The sequence below is a fragment of the Styela clava genome, chromosome 10, assembly GCF_964204865.1.
Source record: "Styela clava chromosome 10, kaStyClav1.hap1.2, whole genome shotgun sequence".
NCBI lineage: Eukaryota > Metazoa > Chordata > Ascidiacea > Stolidobranchia > Styelidae > Styela > Styela clava.
In genome coordinates, this window is record NC_135259.1 from 11,892,399 (window position 1) to 11,907,887 (window position 15,489).

Sequence of the window (15,489 nt, forward strand, 5' to 3'; positions counted from 1 at the left end):
ATGTTTAACTGTTTACATATTAAGAACTCTACCACCTTAACCTTCAAATTGATTAAACAACTATTACTCTAATGATGCCATCATTAGACACGAAATGGACCTATGGATCGTTCTGTCAATATGTTGTTGTTTTTGATCCGTTTGTTGATAGTATTTTTCTTCTTCTTGAAAAGATCGCTTTCCTAATTAACTACTGATGGACTATTTGCTTTGTAATTTTCAGTTGTTAATGATTGTATTTATCGCTAGACGTCGATTAATTATTTTAAAAGTTTCTGTGGGCTCTATGGGATTCGTTTTTGGGTTCGATGACGTCATCAAGATTAAAAATTGCGCACCTTGTGGCGGTTCCGCGTTCGCATTCGTTGCTATCTGGTGGTCAGGCGAAGTCGTGAAGACTGCGGGATATTCGTCACAATATACACACTCTTATGTCCCCAAGGTACTAAGCGCAAGTGTGAGTTTTCTCCACATAGCGCAATTCAAGGCTAATACAATCCACGGTCCTCAAGGAATAATAATTGTGTATCTAAGAATAGTAGCCTACTTCAGCTCTAAGAACTATTCTTTGTTTTAAACTCATGGAACTAAACCAGTCTATTCTTTTTCAATCATGTTAAATCCGGTAGAAATATTTAAAAATAAACAATGTAAAAAAAAAATATACAGTGGAATGATAACAAATACAGTATTCGGCTCTATGAAAACATCCAAGTATATATATATGGTGTTCGGAAAAAATGTATGATGGAGTGAATTGCCACACAAATTGTAACCAGTGGGAGTGAAAATATCATTCTCACACCAGATGGTTTTCGAACATCTCGTCGTTTCTTCAAAATTGAAACAATTTTGTCATTTTCCGCCGACTTCCTGTTTTTGGTGAATTTGAACTGTAATATGAAAATTGATTCGTTTAATAGTATGTAGGCTATGTTACATAGGGAAAAAAATCAAAATCAATTTTTCTAACGCTTATTTGAACTTGTGTGATTTGTTTTACGTGAGTCCGATCTTCAATGCTAGCTTCAAACGTATTCAAATACTAGACCTTTAATATAAAAGGTTCATTCTTCATTCCAATAGCCTACACTGTCTTAGGACCCCCTAAACATAATATACATAGCATGAACAGTTAACCGTAAGATATCATTCTCCTCGGCGCGTTTTCTTTACTAACCTGAATAAACCTCCATACGGTTGTTTTGACTGTTTTGTCTTTTTCTTTTTTTCTGCCAGTGGTTGCTCAACAGTGGGTAACGGATGGGGATCTGCGCCTAAAATAAATACCAATCGTTTTATTTGCAGATATCACTGAAATATATGATTATGATAATTTAGCACAAAAAAACTAGTTATATTGTCGGCATATGTATATTGTCGGTTCATATGTTTAATGGTGACTGAGACAAATCTGTCATGTCTACACAACCATTACGAGCTGAACTCTCGTTTGCACCAGGGCAAAGGTATGACTAGTTATTAGAGCATGTTTTGAATTAATTTGGTAAGAAATCACTTGGATAATTTTGGAAAAACATGGTCTAAAATTTTATGTCCAAGACAGCACATAGAATTATTATAAATATATATCAGTAGTAGCTTTTGACCCAACCCTTTAAAAATATAGCGCGCCTTATGCTTCTATAAAAACATTTCAAAATTTTTGGAATTACTATGTAACATAACTAGGTATGTATCAATTTATATATATTTCCCGTTCTAAATTCCTAAAGTCGTCGTTCTAGTTTTCTACTTTCATTTAGGGCAACATTGATGGGGGAGTTTTCGGATTATTAGTCAAATTACATAGGCTATTAGAGTCAATGTTTAATTTTTGTACTAACCGAGTTCATCATTCTTTGATGTTGTTTTAATACTTGGTTTCCACAATACATATCCAGATTTCCCCGATGTTGTCTTTTCCCTACTTTTGTCCAATATTGGAACCGCCGATCCATTCGATAAATCAGGTGAAACGATTTCTACTTTTTGTGTTGAAATTTCAGGCGAATATTGAATGCCGGCAGAAACGCTCTGCTTCACAGGGCTCGTAGGTGACGTCACTGGCGAAAACATGTTTGAAGATAGTTTCGCTGTTGGCGACTGCTTTGACGGTATTTCGGGGTATGATACTGGTGAGTTTACTGATGGAATTTGTAATGTGTTGTTAATGGAAGCCTCATGATTTGCAGCAGGCTGTACTTTGCGCAAGAAACTGTTATTACGAGTTGGTAACGTTACTCGCAATTCTGCAGTTTCGTTCGCAGATAATCCATCGCCATGGTGTATAGAAGCGCCGCTTCGCGTGTAGCTGAGGTCGTTAGTTGGTTTGACGTCAATTCGTGTGGAGTTGTGTATCCTAGATGAGCTATATGACATATTTGAACCAGGCGAGCTTGGAACATTACGTTTTTCTAATGGGTCTACTCTATATTGATACCGCCGTGGATCTTGCCCATTTTCGACAACGGTGTCTTGAGATGCGGTAGTTGAGTTAGAAACGCTTGAGGAACTACTGTCTGGAAAGTTTGAGCGAATGGTTGATGTTGTGCTACAAGTACTTTTAGCGCTGGTAGGTCTAGAATTATGAATAATGTGATTTCTCCTCTCCGTTAAGCAACTTGAAGAACTGCTAGAAATAGATGGAACGGGAGATCCTGAAATACAATGGAATGAATTGAACATTTTCATTTGTTCTTATACAATATACAATAATAATATTCAAGTTATGACAAAAAAAGCTTCATTTATCTAAAAAAAAAATTAATCACCTTTGCCAGAAAGTTCAGCAACAGGGTATATACTACCAGGATTATTTATGTACCCTTGATTTCTTGCCAAAGAGTAATTTTGCTCAGTTTGAAGTTTCATAAATTCTTGATTAGTCGCTTCTACGAAATTCTGTGGCACTTTATTTTGTTGCGCCATGCTTCCACCACCATGCTGCGAAAGACCTTTTCTGTTTTTTTGAACCCCTAGTACCCATGAAGCTGTGTTCCCGAGTGATTTTTGTGGGGATTTCGGCAATGCTTGACTTGGGCTAGATTGTCGCATTTTATGGGTTGGGAACAATGGATCTTTGATATGGGGCTTTCTTCCACTCTGTTGTCCAAGAAACCATCGACTTGCATCAGTAAGACGCTCCCTGCAAAATGTTAACAGTTAGTAAGTATGTGTACTTGTGTAATATGGGATATCGGACTGATCGTATCGCGTATTTGTCAATAAATATGTCTTTGACATTCAATACGTATCATAAAGAATAACACTTATATATATTTCACAAATAAAACTATTATATTGTTTCCACAAAGTTGAGTTGAGACGTTTACTGAGGCATTCGTAGCTCAATCAAAATAATTTTAAAAAAGTACATCTAAAAGTAGAAAGAATAGCTGAAGTGAAAAGGCCTGATAAAGATAATTTATAAAGTTTAATTATAAAAGTTATCCTACCTCATAGCCTCTCTCGTTTCCATGGTAGAATCTTCAGTACACATGGATACAGTAGGTGAGGGTAGATATCTGGTATCACGAGCCATACGTATTACTTCATCCATTGCCATTTTTTCCCAAGCTTTAGCATTGGGAGATTCTACTGAATGAGGTGATGACTTGGCATTGGCCACCCTTGACGTTCCTATACATAATATGAAGACAAAAACATTAATCTTGAGTGCTCACATTATTTTCCTCCTAATTAACGCAGGAGGAAGGATTTATTTAATGGAAGAGAAATTCTCGATCTGGGACAAATTTTTACATAAAAAAATATAAAAAATGATGTTTCGAGTATTTTGCGAATGGTTGTTAACTGTTACTGATATTAAAACATCATTTTATTGTAATCATGAGCTTAAATCATGTCATTGATTTGTTTCTCAGCAGCTTTATTCGGAATTTTATTCAACAAATAAAATAGTTAAAATAGAGATTTGCAGATTATTTAATGACATTGGAAATTAGAAACGAAAAACAAATTTTTATTTTAATATACAAATGAAAACGACCTACCGTTCATTAAATTTTGAACCTCGGCATTTACAACCACATCAGTATTTCCGTTTTCGGTTACATTATGTACTTGATTTTTCGTTGTCGCGTGTACTGGGTCGTTAATTGCAGTTTCTTTATAATTTGTTGCAACGGGTCGGTGGGATTGTTCAGCTTTAAATGCATTGGTGCCAATTGTAGCATTCGGGGACGTCACAGTTTGTGGAGCATTCTTTGAATTATTTTTATCAGCTTCGGATTTGTTATATGGCGTTTCTTTGGTAATCTGATGATGCGTATTTGGTTTATCCAATATATTGCTTCCCATTTTCAATACATCAGATTTCGTGGCATTTTTCTCGGGCGAAGGTATTTCAAGGGTATGACTTTGGTTCACGATTGGTGTTGTGCGTTGTTGTGGAACTGTGGGTGTACGCGGATGAGTATGTGTAATGCCTTTTTTCTCAATTGGTTGAACAGGATGTACTTCTGTAAAAACGTAGACATTTCTTATCAAAATTATTATTTAGTACCACTGGTATGATTAGAATCTTCCGCGATGTGCATCGCGAAACGGTGGAGTTCCATCAACGATACTTGTGTATTTTTGTTTTTGAACAGTTAGCACAATCCTACAGCGTTTTAGAAAATTTTGCTATTTACATAAAACCGAGCATATAATGAGATTGCAATCCATTGGCAACTTAATAGTCTTCCTACCATTATCTTCATCATATGATGAAAGATTCTGTAAAGTTGCTTTTATCCGCTCTTCAACTGATTCTTTGGCTTGTTGTATTTTTGCATTGTGCATTGTTTGTAATTGCATTCGAAGATTGCTGTTTTCGTTTCTCACCCTTAGTTTAATAGTGTACGGAATTAATGTAATATTAAAGAAAAAAGAAGAAGAAAACAAAAATGATGTAACATTAACGTATTAGTAAATCACAACTGCAACAGAATTGTTTTTCGTGAATTGGTATATAAAGCCGAGGTGTAGAATATTTTTGCTCGTGTGATAGTCGTAGGCGTAGCTTACTTTCAAACTCTCCGGGATTTAAAGTCTGAGCAAACATTTTTACCGGAGTCATAATACTTAGTGTAGCTGTGTAACATGGTAGCAATGTTTCCTCAATTTGAATGAGGTTTGCTACCGCTGGAGGTATCATTTTTATTATCTAGGATCCGACCGGGTGCTGAATCCGGAATCAAATATTTATTCAAACCATGATATAAAGTTGTTTTTATTTTATAACTCACCCTTCATTTTCTAACTTTATCGTTATCAGTTGTTGCGCAAGTGACATGCATGTTTCCACGACTACCAAGTATCCAACGCATAGATCATGTTTGTTCTTGTCGGCCACTTGTCCTGGTGTATCACCGTGGGAGTTGAGGACTGTTACAGATGCTCCCCGACCAACAAGAGTCTTGGAATAAATAATAATTATGTTAATGAACATCATATGTTAAAGTCCGCCGTCAGTGTGTAAAATTTTGATGGGTAATCATCCAAATTATCACACATGATAATATACAATTTATTGACAAGCGAATCTCGGAATCCAATACACATACAGTATCGTAATTGATAATAACAGGTAAATCATAATTATTTTCTTTCTAGTTAACAAAAGAACCACGGGCTATTCATCACATAACAATAGAAATGGGTTGAATCAACGTGATTTCAACATATATATGTTAACAATACAACTGTTTGGAAAAGTATCCAGTTAAACCTATATAGAGTTCTGGTGTTTAATTGTCTAATAACATGACGTAACAATGTGCTGAACAATTGAATTGAGTTTTTGATGCGGCTGAGAATCGGGTAGCATGGTAATGAAAAACGTTTTTTTTATTGTGGAATCTTATGTAAACTTCATCGAAATCGAAACGTGCAGCATGAATGGAAATATCTAATTATATATAACTATAAAAAATAACCAAGTAAAGTAATTCGAAAAAAGACTTCCTTCTAATTTAAATGACATATAGATGTAAAATAAAATGATTTAAAAATAGAAACAGCGTAATTTTACCTGCAAACATTTCAAATGACCACGTGCTGCCGCTTCATGCACAGCAGTGTTACTATGGTGATCTGCTGAATCAACGGGATATTTTTCCTTAGTCATCTCCTCGCACAACCAATCTAATACAGCATCCTGGTTGTATCGAGAAGCAACATGAGCAAGAGGAGGCCGCATGTTTGATCCGTCGATAGAAGCCTGCATGAAATTACTATAGGTAAACTTAATTTTTCAACGCTATACGGTAGGCTAATAGGTATATATATATATATATTGTATTAAATTTAAACGCTGCCCGAATAGAGAAAGCAGTTTTACTCAATGTAAGTTTCGTGGTTATTATAAAATATGGTTTCGTTTTGTTACAAACATATTGTGCTGACATGCGTCCACCCAGTTACCGATAGCTGTTCTGTTCAACGGTAACGTTACCATTTATAATTACGTGCAGTAAGGCTTCTGAAAACCACATAACCTAATGTATGTTCTGTTATTTAATGTGATTAAATAAAATCAATTATGAATTGTAGGATGATGCACTTTGCTACAAAACAGTGTTGAAATGCCTAATATCCAACATTCGCCAAAACATATAGTTCACACGAGCGATCAAACTCACCTGTCTTGAAGATACTATCAGCTCTTCTTTGGCTTCGGTATTTTGCACCAACCATTGTACACAGCATAAGTGCCCATGCTGTTTAAAGGAGAATATGAAACGAATAATCCATTTTTCATAACTTTCTTTTATACGTTACATGGTTGAGATATTTAGTAATATTTCCAAACTCTCGTTTAATTAGAAATATACAATGCCAATTAAGGGCAGAGCTTTTTCACCGATCAGTTGAACTAAAAAGGTTGAAAGCCACTGCAGTACAGCCTGATTGTTATTAAGATATACAAAAATTACTTGAGCTATGATAGATTTCTTCAATAGCATTTTTGTTTGATCAATAAGTACCTTTGTACGCAGTTGGATACCATTCTGGAACTTCGTAACTTTTTTTTGTCAAACTATATGCAAACGGAGCCGTTTTAAAAATTATGACTTAGAAGCGTCACTTTTGAATTTTTGCGCGCTTGGTTCAAAGGATCGACCCGGAATACCGGAGTGAGGTTGATAACATGCGTAGAGAGTGAATGATTTCCATATACAACCAATTCCCATGCATGATTGGACAACTATAAATTATATGCATATTGTAATAGTTGCTTTTGTATTAAGTTGGTTGCATATGATATTACGATTGCTTGTATGTATACCGATATATATCTCGTGTTACCGCTAGGGATGGCGGAATCGAGTCCGGATTCGATTACAGACTCGATTCTTTGCGGAATCGACTAGAATCGATTTCGATGCATTGGAATCGATTCTCGAGACTACAACTTGAATTGCGAACAATGTGTAACGTTTTGTGTCAACTCCTGTACATATATGTATAAACTGCTTTACTGCTATGTTGAGTTGCTACGACGCCGCGAACTTCTATATATATATATCTTTTTTGCTAGGAGGCTTTTACGTTTATTTATTTCTAAAATCTATGTGGGTTCTGACTTCTGATGGATTCTTTTTTGTGTGCGATTTTGACTCTTGTGACAGATTGGATACCCATACTACTTAGTTTCGGCCGTCTTGAGCTAACGACCATTTGATACTCTTGCTTTTTATTTACTTTCACAGCGTATTTAAACATACCTTTACTGATAACGCAGCAGGCGTCATTAGATCATCATTCAGTAACGAAACTGCATGTGAACACGATCCGGTAGCTAATACTGTAACACACTGCAGATGCCCTGATGTCGCTGCAGCATGTAAGACCGTGTTCCCCTTTTCGTCCACGGTTTCACTCTGTTCGGTCGGTGAGAACTTGTTCTGAGGAAGAGAATAAATATTTCAACGAATTTCGATATTTATTATGTGTAATAATAACGCTCAGACGTTTCGTTTATTGGACACAAAATGAAGCTGTTAAATTGTCAGTATTCTCGCTGTTGTTATGAAAAAATCGCATTCCTACTGGGCCAAATGCTTCGTAATTTCTAGTGGTTTAAAATCGTTGTTATCGCTGGAAGTATATCGCTTTTATTTATTTCTATAAATTATGTGGGCTCTATTCGTTTTTTACTTTGAAGTTTTGTGTGATTACGTCATCAAAATTGGAAAAAAGTTGCGCACCGTGTGGCGATTCTGCGATTTCGTGGTCAGCGAAATGATATGATAGACCAGGGCTTCCCAAACTAGGGGCTGCAGCCCTTGGAGGGGCCGCGAAACGAATTTTAGGGGCCGCAAAGAGAGCACCAGTTTTACACAAAGTACTATATCTATTGTACTTTTCCAGACTCTTGATTCAAAATACAATTATTGAAAATATTGTGAAACAAAAATTTCACGATTATTCGTAATATACACATCATCATACTGTGTAAATAAGACTATGTCTCCAATTTTATTTCGAAAATAACACTAGGGCTTATTTTGGGGGAATGTAGAGGATAAAGAGATTTTTTATTATGCCAAATATGAATACCGATTTCCATTACTTATAATTAGCACGTCTTCATTTAATTTAAAATAACTGCTACATATAGATTATTAACCATTTAAAAAATATAGTGTAAAATTCCTGAGTAGAAATTTCTTGCTATCGACTAGGACTCAGTGGTTCTCGAACTTCATTGTATTGTGACGCCCTCCAAAAAATGCTCAAGTTACGACCCGTGAAAATACGTATTGATACCTTTCAATAAAAGACTTTTTTGCAATGAGTTTCCTATAAAGGAACAAAAATAACGACAGTCAGTGAAATCATATTTAATGGGCCTTGGTAGAAAAGTCTGCTTTATATAAAAACGAAATCGCAAAGGGGATAGGAGTCCGCAACGCTCTTTGAACCAAGAAAAATAATCTTTATCTACAGAAAACCGAATTTTCAGAATGAAACTTTTTTATTGTAACACCATCACAGGTAAGATCGATATAATCTTCCCTTTTTTCTGTAAAAGTAGAAGATATGGGTTGTTTGAAAGGTTCATGAATAACGAAATTTTGCGACGTCCTAGCAAAATTGAAACGACGGGATTAGGTCAAAAAAATTTGCGCTATCGACTAAGTCTTTTTAAAGGGAGCGCTTATATCAAAATAACTTCTAAAATTCAGGCTTGGTTTTATTTTCGGGGAAACACAGTAGAATCACCGCGCTTGCATAACAATGCATATTCGGATCGTAAGACCCGATTTGAGTGTGCTTGCATAACAATGCCGGCTTTAAAAACCAGGCAGAGATAAGATAAGTACATATTAACGATGACAAAATTGTGTTTCATTATCAGGCAGCATATTTGTGTGTAGGTGCGTCATGAGTTTTTTCCATGATAATTTGGCGCCACACAAACCGCTGTCTTATGCTAAGTTTGATCAATACGAGTGAACAATTTCGGAAAAGGACCATGCCGTCGGTGGCCAGACATCGTAATTCATCATTTAGGCCTGCATAAACAAACATTGAGCCAAGGCTGGACTTGCTATGCAGCAAAAAATATTCTCACCCATTACACTGAATAATTGAGTAACGTTAATCTGAATAAATATGTGCTTGTTTTTGTAATTGAGTAGGCCTACTAAAAGTTGAGAATTAGCTGTGTCAATAAAACATCGAAAATGCATATTTCGAGCTGTTTAGCATTATTAGCGCAAACAAGGGCCGCGGAAAATTTTAATATAATTAAAGGGGCCGCGAGCTCAAAAGTTTGGGAAGCCCTGTGATAGACTACCCGTACCGGTAAGATTCAATAATACTTTGTTTTGGCTTTCGTGTCCATATATTTGATAATTGCTCTATTGTATTAAATTACATTTATTTACCAGTGTTTGGACATCCCCTTTTCTGACGGCTTCGAACATATCGGTTATTGTCAAGTCCTGAGATTTTCGATTTCGAGGCGATAAATGACTTTGTTTTCTGGATTGTTGATCATGGTGTGATTTTGTCTTGGGAGTTGAGTGATGGCCATTCATGGTTGCTGCAAATTGGGGATCTAACGTTTTTGCTGCTGGTGTACGGTGATGGTGCCTCTTTGGTTGCTCAGGTGGACTAAGACATTTTGCATACACTATTTTCTGTTGGGCATTCGGATCGATTCCACCAACTGTCGTAAAATAAACAGTATGGATTTGTTTGTGTTACTGCACTGCTTAAATAGTTAATAAGTAAATTGGCAACAGATAGAAATCTATGAAGATCGTATTTCAAATTTAATTAGAAATACTATTGCAATATGTATATCTCGATTCGTTCTTTGAGTGAAAGATGATCAAAACGTAAACCAAGTCTTTGATGTGTGCAAAAATAGTAGGGCGAAATCTTAGTACAATAGGAATTTAAGAATTATTTTAAAACCTATCGATTTCCTAAGTATGCTAGAGATGGAGATGTTCGAAGGTAAGAAGCACTTCAAATTCTTTCATTGTGAGATGCTAAGAGGTTGACGATAGTCGTTTACGTTTACAATTTGAAAAAAAAAATCAATCTTATAAAAATATTTATGCTTGTCGCAAAGGCAGTATTACAAACGACTAACTTTGTATGTCTGTAGTTAGTTTGGCACTGGAGTTATCTATGCTTAACGAACATATGATCTTACTTTCGTATCCGTGAGTTGTTCCCTTGTTACGTCTATGACCTGCCACGCCATTCCGTAAGTTGGTGTTAATCCCGTTTTCGTATTGCTCGTTGTTTGGTGTGCTACGATCACTCGACAAACTTGATCTTTGATTCGGCGATGTAGGAGTGGATGATAGCGTAGATGAAGATCGTTCATCATCGGAAACTGACAATATAAATAAACTGATTAATCCTATGATTTTGTGGATTAGAGCACGAAATATTTACACATTGCTCAGTGACCAATCAGGGTTGACACTGAACGGCTATTGTGGAAACCTCACAACATGATCAATATTTTCACGATCTTGTCTTTTAGTGTACAATGGTAAATATTGACTGTTTAAATACCATTTAACCTATTACGAGTTGGGTTTGCACTAACGTTTGAAGAAGTGGGTTTGCATACAAGCACTGGACAACCCCATTTAAATAAACCTTGGTCTTTACTTACACAATTATATTATAGAGGAATGAATGGCAACAAACTAAAAAAAGGCTAGAGCAGTAATCTAACAGCAGATATCCAATACGCAAAAATCATATTTTGCTGGACCTGTGTATATTCAATCAATAAGTGTAAGTTTATGATATTTTGATGTTATTAAATCTGATAAATATAAACTTTGGTTGCGTTAGTTAATCTCGTCTTAAGCTCAACGTTATTAAATTTAGATGCCATACTGTAAATAAACTTGTCTCTTGATGTTTATCAGGTTTATGTCTTGAGGTCAATATAAACTTAATATTGAACCAGTTCTGAAAATTTACTAATTGTTAGAGAAATGATGAAATTCTTGCTCTATTGTATTTTTGCGCATATTGTTTTGTTTATATGCAATATGTGCTGACGATAAAATGTCCACCAAATCATTCAACATTGGTTCTGAATGGCGTGTCTTAACATACCGTGTTAAGACTGGGTCTTATTTCAATTTTTTTCCGAAAAATAACACTAGGGCTTATTTTCGGGGTATGTCTTATCTTTTTTAATTAAAAAAATTACAAAGTAGAGAATTACGAAATTACAAAATATGAAAACCAATATCCCTTTACTTATAAATAACACGTTTTTATACAAAATAACTGCAAAACATAGATGATCAATCATTTAATTGAAACGTGTAGAAGAGACTTCTTGCTAGTAACTGAATCAAAAAAGTCGCTTCATTGACTAGGTCTTATTTTAAGGGGAGGGCTTATATTAAAATCAATTTTAAAATTCAGACTAGGTCCTATTTTCAGGGTAGGTCTTACTTTCGGGGAAACATGGTATGTATTATATCAAGTTTAGTTTGTAACATTACTCTGAATTATGCGTCATTTTGAAACGTTAAAGCACGATTCAAGACAGATAAAAAGTTATCAAAACATGGCCGTTACAATTTAAAAGAAAATTTATTTACTCAACGGCAATTTTGCCTCGACGAGTATTTGTTCCATGTCGGTAATGTATTTTTGATGAAAATTTAAAAATAATGAAATGTGGTTTATATCAAACTGCCTGAACACGATATGTTGCTTATTCGACGGCGTAAATTTTGTGGATGCATTTAAGTTTAATTCTGTCCTAAGGGCTACCGGAATTTCAAATGAGATTTCGAAATAATATCGGGAATAATAATTATGAAGTGAATGTTTGGCTTCATAACACCATGATGATGGATAAAATAGACGGATAATTCTATTTTCTAGATAAAACGAAAATTTTGACAATCTTTAGTTCAAGTTGTTACAATACAATAGAGTATTCCGGTTAAAGTTGAATCAATTTCAATATATATATCTGATTGTTTGTAAAGACAATCTGGTTTTAATTAAAGTCTTTTTAAAAAGTCGTAAAACCATTTCAGATTAGAGGTCAATATCCCAAGGTCATTTCGGAAGTGATATAACCTTGTCATTGTCAAATGATGTAAACGTTCGTGGACTTCTGTTATTTTAGCATTAATCCTCTCATTCTACGACACAATAGAGTTCATTCTTAGCCTGTCAATAAAATTTGCGGAGGTTTCCTAAAACTAGCGATGAATAAGCGTTGAACCAACATTGAGTAACCGCATAACATCACAGTTTATTGATGAAATACCCATTATTTCTTATACTTAGCGTGACGCACAGATTAAAAGAAAGATATTTGGGCAAACGAAGTTCTTGAAAGACCGCCTGTCGTCACAGATGTTGCCAATTATGCGTACAATGAAGACGCAAAGAAACTGCCGACCATAGTCAACAAAGCCCAAATATTTACAGTTGTCAAGATTGTATGTCAATTTATGATACGATGGAAAGTAATTATAAAATATTGAAATTTTCAGTCACTGAATAAAAAATGCAGAAAAACAAAACATCTGACATCTAAATACTGAAACGTTACCTGTAGTTGTAGACGTAACGCTTCCTCGGTATGAAATTGATTGTGCACTTCCTGTACTGCTGCTTCTATTTCGTATATGTATGTCGGAAGGGAGTCGTTTTCGGTTATATCCAATCGATGAACGATCGTCGAAATCTGATTCTATAACAGATGATTCCTCTTCAATTGTTTCTAAATCACTGTCCAAAAAATATGCTCTGCCTGCATCGCCAAATGGCTGGTAAATGTGTGAACCGGGCAGAAAGCTATCATTGGAAGTACCTTGCAGTGTGAGAGAGTTTTGTCCCGCCATTGTAGGAGATAAATCCGTCTGAAGTGGGGTGCTATTATCAGTAGGTGCCGGGTGTACCGGTCCACCAATATTGTTATAGCTCATCAATCCGTTATGTCCTGTATTGTCAAAATTTCGAATTTGGTTAGTGGAGTATTCACGAAAAGCTGTTGGATGGTCTTTCCCCAATACTCGGTTTTTGTTCAAATCGTTCTGATACCTCACATGAGGGGAGTCGACGTATGAATCTTCAGACCAGCGTTCATACTGACTCAACAAAGGCTGGGAACTAAGTCCATTTTCTAGAGATGGTGTGTCATCGGACATACTGCTTATACCAGATGATTGTACCTCTTCGTTTGAAGAGCTGTCTGTTTTATTATTGTTATTAATATTCATCTAAAATGAAAGCAATTGTATTAAAATATGACAGGTCGTGCTGTGTTTACAGAATACATGTTACATAGCAACGATTTTTTTTGGTTCCTGGTACCAAGCACTCCAGTTGACCATTTTGCTGACCTTTTGTGAAGAATATTAAACTTATATATGAAGGTAATTACAATTTAGTCATTTGAACGAATAAAATGACGCGATATATATTTGTTAGTATATTTGCTCTTATTAACCAACGCAAACTGATGTGTATGCTTTACCCGAAATTATGCACATTTTATTGTCGAGGCAAATAAATGATACAAAATTGCCACATGGCTTATCAAAATAAACCGACATTCCAGACACATACCTTAAATTCGTTTGCTTTTATTAGTATATATGATATAGGCATTTTGAATCATTGGATAGCAAATTGACGACAGCTTTCGTAATAGCTTTATAGCGACAATAAATGAAATGACCTGCTTTACCAAAAAGTCAAAAATTTTATTTTAAACGGACAATGGTTCGCCATAATTGTTTCTCGTTGGGATTGCATGAAGCTAACTTCGTAACAATCGAAAAGTTGATCTGGTGATTACAATCTATAATATAAAAGTTTGGGTCTCGTGAATGACGTTCAAAATGTATTTCATTTGAAATTGGTATATTAACGTTTCGAAATACAAAACGATAAAATAATGTATCATTTCATAAAAAAAGTGAAACCACAAATTGCCAACACACCATACGCGCCAGATTCTTCGTTGTTGTCGTTTGCTCGCCCTTTTATTGGCATTGTTTTGATTTATTTCAAGATAATTTCTCATTCATCATACTTTGAATCAAAGGCGCAAATACTTTAGTCATGTTCGTTAAAGTGAGGTATGTTCGGAATTGTGTTATCAGAAATTGATTCAAAATATGTTGTGTCGCATTTTTGATGAAAATTAAATATCGCACACATACTACATAACATATTATTTATCACTTTTAAAGGCGATCAAACATTTTTGTCTATTTGCTCAGATTTAACTAAAACATTAGCTAAAAAAATTCTACATAAAAAAAAAACGAAAAAAATTAGTCATATGTGGAAACATAAAATGATTCGTATTGTTGTGACAGAAAAGATAAAACGGTATCGATCAGAATGTTCTAATACACAATCTCCATTAAAACAATTCGCTTACTCACTTTGAGACTCATAGGCTCTTCTCAATCTATTGAAAACATACTAATGAATAAAATTTGGTAAAAGCAAGTATAAGGAATGGTTGCGATTTTCTAGCATTAGTTTAACTACTCTGAATAATCCAAATTCTATACCTTATAAAATAAGTTTTGTATCTATGGAATCTATGGAAATTTAATTTCTGACGTATTACTTCTAACTATTGTGAACTAATAGTTCTCAATCTCACGTCACGACCTGTACTACTCGCTTCAGGCCACTCCAAAATACATTCTTCTGTTTTTGGAGGTACTTCACAGTGCGTTTTGAGTCGAGCACCGCAATACAGTTACGCTCTGAAGATCAATTTATCACAGTTTCTGGTCGCCAAAACAAATATTGTACGTAACTTCGTCAATATATCAGCGCTATAAAAGAAATAGCGTATTTACTATCATTTTTGTGTCAAACATAACAGTTATAAATTTGAAGAAAAAAAAAAGAATCAATATTCGAGCATAAGTAAATCTTGCTACCCATCATCAAAATGGACGTTTAGCACCTAAAATAAAGAGAAAACTTTCC

General features: G+C 35.0%; 1 protein-coding gene across 1 annotated transcript; it reads right to left on the bottom strand.

The window, feature by feature from the left end:
- Positions 1-608: 608 nt before the first annotated feature.
- Positions 609-13,750, bottom strand: LOC120337671 (uncharacterized). Its single transcript, XM_039405535.2, has 14 exons — positions 13,082-13,750; positions 10,685-10,870; positions 9,906-10,189; positions 7,737-7,916; positions 6,651-6,728; positions 6,041-6,229; positions 5,256-5,425; positions 4,716-4,852; positions 4,017-4,484; positions 3,459-3,642; positions 2,775-3,148; positions 1,848-2,660; positions 1,181-1,277; positions 609-893 (listed from the first exon to the last, which is right to left on the bottom strand). Exons 1-14 carry the CDS (start codon positions 13,677-13,679, stop codon positions 836-838), a joined length of 3,816 nt encoding a protein of 1,271 aa, XP_039261469.2. The 5' UTR covers positions 13,680-13,750; the 3' UTR covers positions 609-835.
- Between the last annotated feature and the right edge of the window lie 1,739 nt (positions 13,751-15,489).

What these genes read in the sequence shown, in the direction of transcription:
- LOC120337671 (XM_039405535.2), bottom strand. Translation starts at nt 13,679, where the DNA reads ATGTCCGATGACACACCATCTCTAGAAAATGGACTTAGTTCCCAGCCT. An exon ending in CGTTACGTCTACAACTACAG is followed by an intron (nt 10,871 to 13,081) that starts GTAACGTTTCAG and finishes TTATATTGTCAG; the next exon opens with TTTCCGATGATGAACGATCT. An exon ending in GTCATTTGAAATGTTTGCAG is followed by an intron (nt 5,426 to 6,040) that starts GTAAAATTACGC and finishes ATTTATTCCAAG; the next exon opens with ACTCTTGTTGGTCGGGGAGC.